Source organism: Furipterus horrens, unplaced genomic scaffold (assembly GCF_987537825.1).
Source record: "Furipterus horrens unplaced genomic scaffold, mFurHor1.1.pri manual_scaffold_2, whole genome shotgun sequence".
NCBI lineage: Eukaryota > Metazoa > Chordata > Mammalia > Chiroptera > Furipteridae > Furipterus > Furipterus horrens.
Window position 1 is genome coordinate 34,059,272 of NW_028327172.1, and position 12,246 is coordinate 34,071,517.

The 12,246-nt window shown below is 36.5% G+C and overlaps 1 protein-coding gene across 13 annotated transcripts in view; it reads left to right on the forward strand.

Annotated features, from left to right (window-relative positions):
• Positions 1–12,246, forward strand: part of SOX6 (SRY-box transcription factor 6) — a 611,663-nt gene that overhangs the window by 492,810 nt on the left and 106,607 nt on the right. For 7 of the 13 annotated variants that reach the window (XM_090263661.1, XM_090263689.1, XM_090263681.1 and 4 more), the window contains 2 exons: positions 4,739–4,818; positions 6,290–6,412. In XM_090263661.1, the coding sequence (XP_090119787.1) occupies positions 4,739–4,818; positions 6,290–6,412 (203 nt within the window). The remainder of the gene's footprint in view (positions 1–4,738; positions 4,819–6,289; positions 6,413–12,246) is intronic. The other 6 variants (XM_090263704.1, XM_090263725.1, XM_090263717.1 and 3 more) reach the window with 1 other exon arrangement.

Here is a 12,246-nt window from a genome sequence, read left to right on the forward strand (position 1 = left end):
GGCAGGAGGTGAGTGGCAGGTGAATGAAGCTTCATCTGTACTTACAGCAGCTCCCCATTGCTCCCATTACCACCTGAGCTCCACCTCCTGTCAGATCAGTGGCAGCATTAGATTCTCCTAGAAGTGCGAACCCTACTGTGAACTGCCCACATGAGAGGGATCTAGGTTTTGTATTCCTTATGAGAATCTAATACCTGATGATCTGAGGTGGAGCTGAGGCGCTGATGCTAGTTCTGGGGAGCGGCTGCAAATACAGATTATCATTAGCAGAGAGGTTTGGCTGCACAGAGACCAAAATAAATCAATGCTTCCAGACTCATATCAAAACCCTATTAGTGAGTGGCAAGTGACAATTAAGTTGCATCTGGTGGCAGGCTATAAAGCCATCCCCCTACCTCTGGTCCATGGAAACTGATCCCTAGTTTCAAAAAGGTTGGGGACCACTGGCCTAAGTGTGTGTGACATTAAGAAATGTCTAGGGTTTTTTTGTTTTTTTTTTTTGCTCTGGAAAAAATGTGATTTATTTGTATGGTATTATCCAAATGACATGCTGTAAAGCTAGGATTTCTACCTCTTCCAGAATTAAAGCAGAGATGCTGGAATACTTAATTAAATCCATTTACTTGCTATGAAAGATCTGAGGTTTTTCAGATTAGTACTCTAGTTTTTAAATAAAAATATTGAAGCCCAAGAAGAAAATATGTCCACCCATGTAAACTAACTTGGTTTTACGGAGATTATTTTAACTGTCCCTCCTTCATATATGGATGCTATATTATGGGTGAACTATCATTAAAGCATAAACTTTGAGTTGTTATTTTAATTTTATTTCTTGTAATGGGGGTGGATTTACATCAGTTCATCTACCCTCACTTATTTAATTGCTATTGTGACGAATTCCATGGATTTGTATATATTGGTCATAGGTCTGGATGCATCTAGGAAATAGTTGGAGAAATTAAGATTGATACTTGATTCATAGCTCATTTAAAGCTATCAAAAACAATGCAGATACTCTTAGGAAAAGTCCTGAGGTCAAGACTCTTCTAATCATTGCTCTGTTCTTTGATGAATAAAGAAGGAGAAATTTGACAGGAGTAATAAAAGCATGGTGACCTCAGCAATATATACTACAGTCGTTGCCATATCTTTTTTGGTCCTGTTGTCCTCAGAACAAATGGAAGGTTTTGTTCTTTTCTAGGATTCTAAAAGTGTCACCCATTACCTACTAACTTTTTCTGCAATGTGATGCATCACAAAGATAAATTCAGACTGATTATGGGAATTTCTCAGAATATAGAGGAGCTGTAATATTTTGCTACTCTGAAGGCATACACCCAGGCCAAATGCAAAGCAGTATGTCTAAGTCTATATTGGTGAGAGTGATTGAAATATTTTTATATTGTAGCAAGAATGACAGCTTATTAAAGCGGGGCCTATATATGTTATTTGACAACTCAACTAATTTACCGTCATGCCACCACACAAGAATCTGTGTTAGGGACGTGTTGTGTATTTTTCTTCTCTTTTGGAGGGTGTAAAATAAGGTATGAGACTTTGAGCCAGTTACTGAAGCATCTTCTCTACTCTTCCTGACCTCTTTAAATTATTTCCTCAGTAGGTTAATATCTGAAGAGAATATCTCAGAAGACCACAACCATCCCAGTCCCTTGTTTTTCTGAAGATTCAAAGTAAATGGGCAGAATTTTACCTATGAGATTTTTGATTTTTTAATAAAAGTGGAATTTTTATCTGAATTATACAAACTAAGAGTATTCCTGTAGGAGGTAGACAGAGTCTAATGGGTCCTAGCATCTTAGTACAAGCTCCCTCTTCTCTTGTTTTTAAGTTTCAGTAAGTTTTGACTTCATTTCAGTTTCCCTGAAAATTAAAATATACTTTCTGTCACTCAGGCACTCTTGCTGTGGGGCTGCTTTGATTTCAAAGCAGTGTTACCTATTGTGGCAAGTGAAACTAATGTTAGGCAAAATTTCCATGGGTTTTAAATCCTGTTTTGTTAATCCTCAGGTAAAAACAGTCAATTGGAGAACCTAGAAGGCTGGAAAAATGGATTTAGAGAATGAACATTCTTTCCCAAACTATCTCTTGGAGGCTGTCTTCTTACACTAGAGGTAGCAAGAGCCAGATCACAGCGGTGCCTAGAGCCAACCTGTCCCAACAGGCTTCATCTTCCTTTGTACAAATTTAAAAAGAATGGGTCCTCACGTAAGCATTTCAAATCCGGAGACAAATTTGAAAAAAATTGCTACAACATGTTGACTGATTCCTTGCCAAGTCAGCCACTGAGAACTTTTTCTTGATTGACTCTTACACAGAGAAAATTAAAGGGGGTTGGGGGAGAGCGCATAACTTGGACATAAAAAAATTAAACTCCACAATATCCTAAATCCCTCTCTCTTTTATATTTTTCTCTTCTACTTTTAATCCCCCTCTTTTCTTCACCCATATCTTCTCCCTTTCTTGCCTTTTCCTTTTTCTCTGTCTTCTAATTATTCTCTGTTGCTCTAATGTATTCATTTTTACTTTTAGTATCAATCCAATGATATGTTCTAGAGAAGTAGCTTTCCAAAAATTATATTTAGAAGTACAAATTCAAAGCAGCAGAAAGGTTAAGAATGTTTTAAAAATATGCTGGTCAGTGGTGGAGAGAAAGCTGTTTGTAGCCAGCAGGTGAGCTGGAGGATACTACAGGGTGTGGTAGAAATAGTAATAAATTAACTAGCAAGCCAAAAACTATATTAAAAAAAAATCAGCCATTTCATAGCATAGAAGCATGACAACTATGAAAAAAGGAGTGCCCCGGGGAATTCTTTTAGAGTTTGATTTTTTAAAATATGTTTGACATGAAAAATGTTTTAGTACAAATACAGCAACTGGTATTAAACTTACAGGCAGTGGGGGTTGTGGTTTAGAGTTAGTATGAATAATGCATGATATTTAAAGAAAGAATAGCTCTAAATGTTCTGGGAGGCAGTCCATGTTGATGGTTGGAATGGTGATTTTTTTCCCTATTTTTGAAGCATCATTAATTCAGCATCGTTTTGTGATTTTTTAAACCTGATATCAACCAAAGAAATACTCTTTGACTTAGATCAGAATATTCTTTCAGCAGATAATTTAGTTTAAATATCAAGAAGATCAGTAAAATTATTTAAGCATAAAGCGACAGTCATTTACTATAAAAAATAATTTGGCCTAGTTATCTTTTTTAAAAAGCTCATGTAGCACTGCAAACCAAAATCAGCCTCATGGAAGGGGAAAAACAAGATCAGATGTTTTGAACATTACTCCATAGGAGACCAGCACACTATGGTGGTAGTGAACGCACTGTAGCAATGCTCCGTACGCAATCAGGAGCCAATTGTTACTGGGCTGTGTACAAGCGCACACTGTGCTCAATGGCCTGACGAGGTATTATGGATGTGATGCAAAGGACTGTGTAGATTAGAAGCGAACAATTTGTTAAAAGTGAAAGCAACTTAACATTTACATGGGGCCAGCTGAGTAGCACTTCAGGTGGCGAGCAGGATGAGTTCCAAGGAACCAGGGGCGTCAGTGAAGGCCCCAGGTTTTAGTGTCCATGCGGAAAAAAGAGCTTTTATTGCTTTCCAGTTGACTACCTTTATTACTCTGATTCTTTCTGTACCTTTTCTTCATTATTACATTCAGCTTTCAGTTGGAAAAGTTCATGCAAAACAGCATGATTATTATAAATGTCAAAAATGTGTGGAGGAACAGCCTATTAAAATATAGCCTAGAGACAGTACGTAACACTGACTTTAAATAAGTAGCCGAAGCCAAAGTGATACTCCATTAAATCACTGGTATTGTGTTATTTATCCACAAGTATTAATTTTGACTTCAGTCACCACTGTCACAATACACTCCTCACCACTTTCTCTCGGTACTTCAGGTTGCTGCACACTGTCTGTGTTCTTATGGCACAGACAGTACTTCAGTCCTTCTATTGAGGAGTGATCTGGAGTCAGAAACACATTAAGATGTAGCATTGAACTCCACTGAACCATGCTCAATCTTTTCCAGACTTCTAATGCAGATATTTCGTGTAAAATGTGTGGTTATTTAATCAAATCATCAAGAAGTAAGTGATAAGTGCCCAGTGTGCATGATTCTGTACTAGGATCCACCACAAGCTAATCCAGAAAAAGAATGTTTCCACTCCCGTTGGGATACCAGGCATTTCACAGAATGTAGGCAGATAAGATTAGCATTTTTTAAATTTTTTTTCTATTTTTTATAAAATAAAGTTTCAGATTATGGACAGTCAGTAGCTCATAATCTTTTTTTGAACCCTGATGCTTTGCCTTGTCCACGAAACCAAACTTGGTGTTGTTCTAATACAAAAGCCTTAATGCTTTCTCAGTGAACTGAGTGTCAGCCTGGCTGGAAGATATTTTTTTACTCTTAAAAAAATGATGTATTACAAGATTTGTAATGGAGTGAACATGCTTGAATTGCACATTTAATTTTTTTAACATCACATTCATGTTTTGCCAGTTTGCCTACCAGCTATCTGTTAACAAAAAGTTCCAAGGCAGCGCTGCAAGTCTGTGCCCAACTAAGCCTTTTGTTTCTGCAGATGTTTGGGCTTAGAGCAATGTTGTAAAGCTCAGGCAATCCAAGGACCATGTTTGTACTTGTCCGCTGCGATTCCCTGTGCATTGTCTAAACCTGTATGCATTGTTCTTTCCGACAGGTGATAACTACCCCGTACAGTTCATTCCATCAACAATGGCAGCTGCTGCTGCTTCTGGACTCAGCCCTTTACAGCTCCAGGTATGTGCCAGAAGAAAAAAATGTGGGATACGAGCCAGTACTTTAGTGGAAAACTGCTAACCAGCTGTATGCTAAATAATAGCCTGAATGTTAAATAACTTTTTAAGCATAGCCTAGGAGGATTAACACCTTATGTACTTACCATACTGCAAATAGAGAAGTGCCAGTTTCAATATTTTTAAAGAAAAAATGACATGATGACTTAGTATTATATATATTCTCTATCAGGTGAGTTAATGGTTTTATAATTTCTTTATGGCTAGTTGTTACTGGCTGTATTAGCTTTTTCCTTGTCAGTTTTCCATCCGTGTCTTAATTTATGCCAAATTAGGCTTTACATATAAGCATCACAACAGAAAATGATGTTGGGTGTTTTCTGTCTAGCAGCTCATAGAAGAGGGGGTTGTTATTAACAAATTACTTTAGCAGTTTAGTAAAATGTAAACACATTGTACCTGAGTGTGTGTATCCTCATCTCACCCTGTTCCTCATCCCAGGTCAATAGTCTGGCCATGGTATTTGACCAAGTTCTGGATTAATGTTCTTTACTTCAAAACTATACTTGGGGGAAAGTGTTTAAGAAGCCAAATTTAAAAGAAAATCATTTCTACCTATCTTCTTCACAGAAAAACGACGGGTTTACAGTAGGGCTAGGTGACCTTTATACCCTTCCAGCACCTGCCATTTTAATGGAAAATGAACTTTAAATATGAGTATCTACTTTAACAGAAATATAATATTAAAGTAAGGGTTGAACCTTCAGAACTTAAATACAGTGGAAAGTTTAAAGATAGTATTTTATTCTTATAATTTACTGTGATTATTTTGAGTTTTTAAAAATAATCTAGGGAATAGCATCTTGCTAGGCATTTTACTTTCTTCTTTGCTATTCCCTACATAACTTCAACACAAAAAATGTGCAAGTATTTTTACTACAAAAAAAAGAAAAAAGAAAAAAGCACACATCATTTTGAGCATTTTCAATTGGGTCTGCAAATAAGAATTTTTTCAATACTTTGAGGAGCATTATTGTAAGCCTCATCCAGAAAACCTTGAAGATGTCACTTGTTATAGATTGCCTAGCAGAACTTAGAAAGTTTGCCTGATAGGAGCAACCCTACCTCTCTTCCAAATCTTCACCTTCTTCACTACTAACACTAGAACTTGCTGAAGTTGGTAAATCTAAAAAGAAGCCTCACTAATAGAAATGCTAATCTATCTCTCCTTTATTGATAGCTATGCTATAAAGGGTACCCTTGCACCAGAAGCAGAGACAAGAACTGGTACTATTGTTGGATCTTATAACTGAGTCTCTATGAAGGAGCACCTGGGTCCTAAACCTTCTACTTTCTATTCTTTGGTGTGGTCAATACCCTGGATTTAGAAATATGTGTTCTGTTTCATGAGTTCTGACAGTATGTTTTGTCTTTTTTTTTTTTTTTTTTTTTTTTCTGAATATGCTACTAAACAGAAGGGTCATGTTTCCCACCCACAAATTAACCCAAGGCTAAAGGGCCTAAGTGACCGTTTTGGCAGGAGTTTGGACACCTTTGAACATGGTGGTGGCCACTCTTACAACCACAAACAGATTGAGGTATGAATACTTCCATTGGTGCTTCATTGGGTGGGGGACTGGATTGCTCAGCCATATTTTAGGCTTTTTTTAAAGGTGGCACTCGACCTAAACACTAAGATATAATCATTTCCTTTTTTTCATGTCTAAGGAGGCTTATTTTTGCTCCTTTTCTTTCATGAAGAAAGGTAAAGTTCTAACCAATGTCCCTGAATTAGGTTAATTGCTGTATATGTACTCAGGCAAATTCTTTAGCTTGTGAGTGTTCTCAAACCATCTTTATTTCCCTTACTCTTCTACTCTTTTTATGTATAGTGCTGTATAATGTTTAGGGAAAAAAACATTTAAATATCTCATTTGACCACATAACCATGTAAAGTTGATAGAATACAATTCTGCTTGTACAGACAAACAACAGAGGTTCAGAGAGGTCAAGTTATTTGACGAAGGCTACAAAATATTCACGGAGTCAAAGTTTTTACCCAGGATTTCTAACTCTACCTAATTCAGGTTTCCTAATTTAGTTTTTTCAGGATGAAGTAGGGATAGGTGCCTGGGCCTGACTAGTTGCTTTTTACCCTATAAACTTTGATAGTATTCCTTTCATATTTAACTTCCAATAAAGCTCTTTGTTGTTTTGTGGAGTATTCTTACTACTTGGGAGAAGATAGCTTATATGGCTCTTTTGAAACCAAGTTCTTTTCTTCTACAGGGACATAGTCATTCTCTAATTTCACAGTTAATTTCTCTCCTATATCATCGGCATTCCTCTCTGGGACTATTGGGGGCTGGAGAGTTGCCAGCTACCTGTTGAATCACACACACACACACACACACACACACACACACACACACACACAAAATGGAGACAGGTTACCTCAGACTGAAACATACTTTAATTTAACTTTCTGGGTTAGATATAATACTACATTTTATATTTTAACCTAGAATGGGAAACTCAATTTTTAAAAAAAGGAAAGAAAAAAAATAATTATGGCTAGCAGAAGTCGTATATTTAGCTCCTATTGGCCCTGCCAGTCTATACATACCAGATACTGTATACTTAATGAAGTGTCCCTTTGACATCTTCTCTGCTGCTTTTGAGTGTGCATTTTGGGAAAATGATAATATTTATTCCTAAGAAGAAAGAAGAGGACAAGATCAAAGGCCACCTTGGAAAAAGCCTAAGGAAGAGTTCCAGAGCTTGTTGCCCAACTTCCTATTTCCCTTTTACTTTGATATAAGAAGTATACAGGGGGGTTTCCACCCAGACATGACCAGGCATATATTCTCAGAGTATCTGCTGTCCTTTGTACAACCAGAAGGCATTTTTCTAAGGCTTTTGGAGGTAGAAAAGGTGTCATATTTCTGGACATTCTGAAAATCTACTATGCTTAGGATTGCTTGCTAAATAGAAAGATAACTGGACATTAAGAATAAGCCTTTATGTGTGACAACAGTGAACAAGCTTGCCCTCGCAGGACAAGTAAAGCTTGTTAAACTTGAAAGTACTGGAAAGAATGTGAAAGCAGGTGGCCTTGGCACACATTCAAGACTTCCTCTCTTCTTTGACTTCTACTTTCTCTTCAAATGTTGAATTCTATCCCATCAACCTTCTCTTGGCCAATTTTCTAACCAATCTTTCTTTTTCCCTAAATTTTCAGAAGTCACTTAAGTTGACTTCTTCCCCTCACAATAACACTGGCCCATGATGCTGTCAAATCTGGCTTCTGTTGGGCTTCTCCATACCATAATGTCATGTAAGTGAGTGCCGGATCCTGGTAGTGCTCTAGCAATGCTGACGTGGAAACACAACATATGCCAATGTCTGTCACTTTTATTAGGCTAAAGAGAGGACTATTAAAGCTGGAGTCCTCATAGCTTTCTAGTTTAAGTTTGGGCTGGTTTGAGAGTTTCCTGGGTTTTTGTTTATGCTTGCTCTGTTTTTTTCCCATTTTTTGCAACTTTTTCCTACATGTCAGGAAACTTTTGTTCTGTTTGCTTATATGGCACATGGGTTAGAAATGGTTGACCTTGTTTGAAATGCAGATTTCCCAAATTTTTTTGGTATTAGTACAGCATGTTTATTAGGAGGTTTATGAACAGCACAGTAGACACTCATATCTAAACTGCTACAGACATTAACATTTTAAATCTTGAGCATGAATACAGAGAAAATTTAATAATATCTTGCTTTATTGATTTTAAAGTCTGCTTTCTTTTCCAGCTAAGGTCTTCTTCCCTTCTTTGACAAGCTAAAATGTCACAGCTTGGTCAACAATCATGATCGTGATAAACTGTTGATACTAAGGAAGCATTACGATTATGTGAACTGGCTTCAGTTCTAAACAGAGAGTTTTAGTAAGAAGAGTCCACAACACATACATACCATGACCACCTCACCACCACCACCACCACACACCCTGTTGCACTGCTCAGAGTTGCTGCCCTGCTCAGAACAAGTTAACTTATCCTTCAGAGATAGTCATTTCTAACACTAATAAGCCTGGGTAAATCTCAACGGTGTTTATAGCTAAACACTGGAAGCCTGAAATTTTGTTATCAAGTAGAGAAAATTTATTTAAAGTGGAAAGACCCTCCTTACATTAGTGTATTTCAGTTCTTTCTTCCTCTAGAATAAAGAAGATGCAAGAAAGTTTATTTTTTGTTTTGTTTTGTTAGTTTTCTGTGCTAACCTAAAGCATAGTTTTCTCAGCCTCAGGGGCACAGTATTAAAAGAGAGCAGGCCAAAGAATGCTATTTTTAGTTGAACAGTTCAGCAGATGGAGTCATGAATACTCATATATCTGAAGTTGAGGGGCTTGAATCATTAATTTTGATAATATACTGAACCCTGGGAACAATCAGAAACTGTAACTCTAAGGTTACAGTGCTTTTGACCTTTAGAGAACAGAGGGCATTTGCTATAGTAAACAATATATTATATTGCTACTTATTCCAGTTCTCTACCCGTTTAAATTTCAGGACCAGTTGCCATTTGCTTTCCTCAGCTATGTTAGCATTGGTTCTCCAAGTAAGTCAAAAAGAATGTTAAGGAAGGGGAATCAGTATAATGAGGCAGTCATGTAAATATGCCCTTTAAATAGCTAAGATGTTAGATTGTTTCTGAAGAAATATTGTCTTAGAAACTAAGCTCTGAATGACTTTTTTTCCACAAAGGAAAAAATGGGTTTGGTGTATTGATTCATTGTATGTGATGAGTTTCAATGTGACAGATCCTTAAGGTGACCTTGTTTGGTTTGGTTTTGTTTTTAATTGGAAGTAATGTTGCCTCATAGTTGTAGCTTATATTAAACACAATCTGGTACCCTGTCATGCAGAGTGATACACCTGTCTCATGCCTTCTTATTAAATGATACATGCTCTCTTTAGCAAATACAGCAGTTAAATATCACTGCTTAAGAATTTCTAATTAAAATATCTCCACATGTCAGCATATTGGTAATGTATTATTTTAATCCATTTATTTTGTTTATGAAACAGTGACATATGTTTAGATTGTGAAATATATGAGCCTTAAAAATCACTTTATTGAAGAAAATTAATTCCTACAATACTGTCTGGGTAATGTGTTCACTCACCCAGTCACTGGCGGCACTGCCAGTCTTAATGTTGGGTAGGCGGGCGTACTTACCAGTTTTATCTGCATAACAGTCTTGGGAAAAAAGCACTAACAGTTCTTTTCCTTCGCTCCAGGTGATAAGGCTTGCGTTCTTTACTTTCTTTCCTTACTCATTTATTCAAACCTGTCCCCCCCAAAACACATTTTGTTGCTTCTTTTTTAAAAATACAATGAAGGATGGGACTGAGGGTATGTATAAGGGATTCTGAAAGACCAGTCAAAATTAAAAACAAGCTAGTTACCTTTTCAAAGTTAGACATAGTAATTTGTTTGTCAGCAGGGAGATGTTTGGGTCAGCCCTGAGACAAAGTGACTGTCAGCAGTTATTCCTACAAGACAAGTAATTTCCCTCAATGTATTACTGACAGATTGCTCACTTCTCCAAATCACTGGAGAAAACAAACTTAATATTGTTACAGGCAGAGTTTCTGTCTTCATTAGCCTCAGAGAATGATTTTTATCGAGCATTCAAAGCCTACCACGCTTTAGTTGGAAGATATTGTAACAGATGTGTTCTTATAATGATAGTATGGGTCGTAGTCTAAATGAAAGGAATTAAATATGAAAACTAAAAGAACAATAAAAAAGCATTTGCACTTTTATTTGATGAGCAGTGTATGTAGTTTAGGGGAGATTTGAGGAAAGGTGCATAATTGGAGCCTTAAAACACTAGGGAAACCTATCAACCATGTTCTTAAATGAAACTATTAAAGTCTTGGCAAGTTTGCAATGATGGTGAACAATGGAAGTTTTCACAAAAGTAAATACAAACACATATTTTATTTAAATGCTATTGTCAATTTTCATGCTACAAATGCAAAATGAAGAAGCGCCCGTCAACATTGAGAATGCTCTATCTCTATTTCAGTTTCAGTCTGAACCTTTATCGTACTGTATTTATATGCTCTTCCTGGCTCCTACCCTGTCTTCTTGTTTGCAATTGTCAATATGCCTCAGTGCTGTGGAGGAAGGAGAGCGTGCGTGAGTTTTGCTGGGTGGGCTGGAGAGCTTGTGATTTCTAATAGAGAACTGAATAAAGAGTTGATTAGCCTGACCTCTCACTGGCTACCCAATGGAAGAAAAAAAGGGAATGCACTGATTCAAAGCTTGTTTGAGGATGCTAACCATGGGGTTGTGCTTTGAGGAGAAATGCATGCCTTCTCTTAATCAGCCTTCCCTCACCTTCTGTGACTTTAAGAGTGTGATATAACTTGGGGGGACTATTATAGCTCAGATTAGATGAAATGGGGAGTAATGGAGTGAGCTCCACTTTGAAATCAGTATCTTGGATTAAAGTTTCCACTATTAATTACTTGCTATGTTGTCCTGTACTGGTCTCATATTATCTTCTTTTTATAGTTTGTTCATTGTAAAAAAAAAAAAAAAAGGATATTTATTCTCAGGGTTTTTGTGAATAGTGAATGGAATTGTGAGGCGTTGTGTTAGATTTCCACACACACAAAAATTCATCATCAGAATAGGGAAACACTTTCCAACATCTCAATAAGTAGTTAATTCTTCACTAGCTTTGCTGCCTAAAGTGCTTCTGATAGGTAACTAATCTAGAATGTAAATCAGTGAATTAAGGGACTTTTGTCTCTTTTGTTTACTGTTGAATCCTTAATATTGCCTGGTACAGTATTTGGTAAAATGAATGAATTAATGAATTTCATCTTTGGGAACCATCTGGGATCCAAGCTTCTTTGAAAACTTTTTGTGTTTTTTTTTTTGTTTGTTTTTTGTTTTTGGATTTGTTCAGTCAAGTGCTCTCTCTTTAGGAAGCATTATTTTATGTAAACAACTTTTCATTTCTAGGTGGCCTTTTAAAGAAAAATAGCAGGTACCAATTGAATCCTGACAGAGGTAAAAGAAATAGGTGGATCAAAGAAGGATACAAAATACTAAGATAGTTCCTAGTATTTGTAACTTTGTCTTATTGTATTCAATGAAACAATTAGTTTATACCTACCCAAAAGTTAAAACATTAGATAAACTGGATTTTTTTTTTTTTTTTTTTTTTTAGAAATTGGATTTTTCAGTTGGTTTTAAGGTAAAACTTAAAAGTTGAGAGAGCTTTGCTCTTTTCACTTAAACCCTGTTTTTCCACCGTCTTTAAGTAATTTGACTGATGGGATGTTCAGCTATACTCACAGAGATCGTGACCTTGGAATTACAAAATCAGTGCAGACTTCTATCTTTCCTAATATAAGTT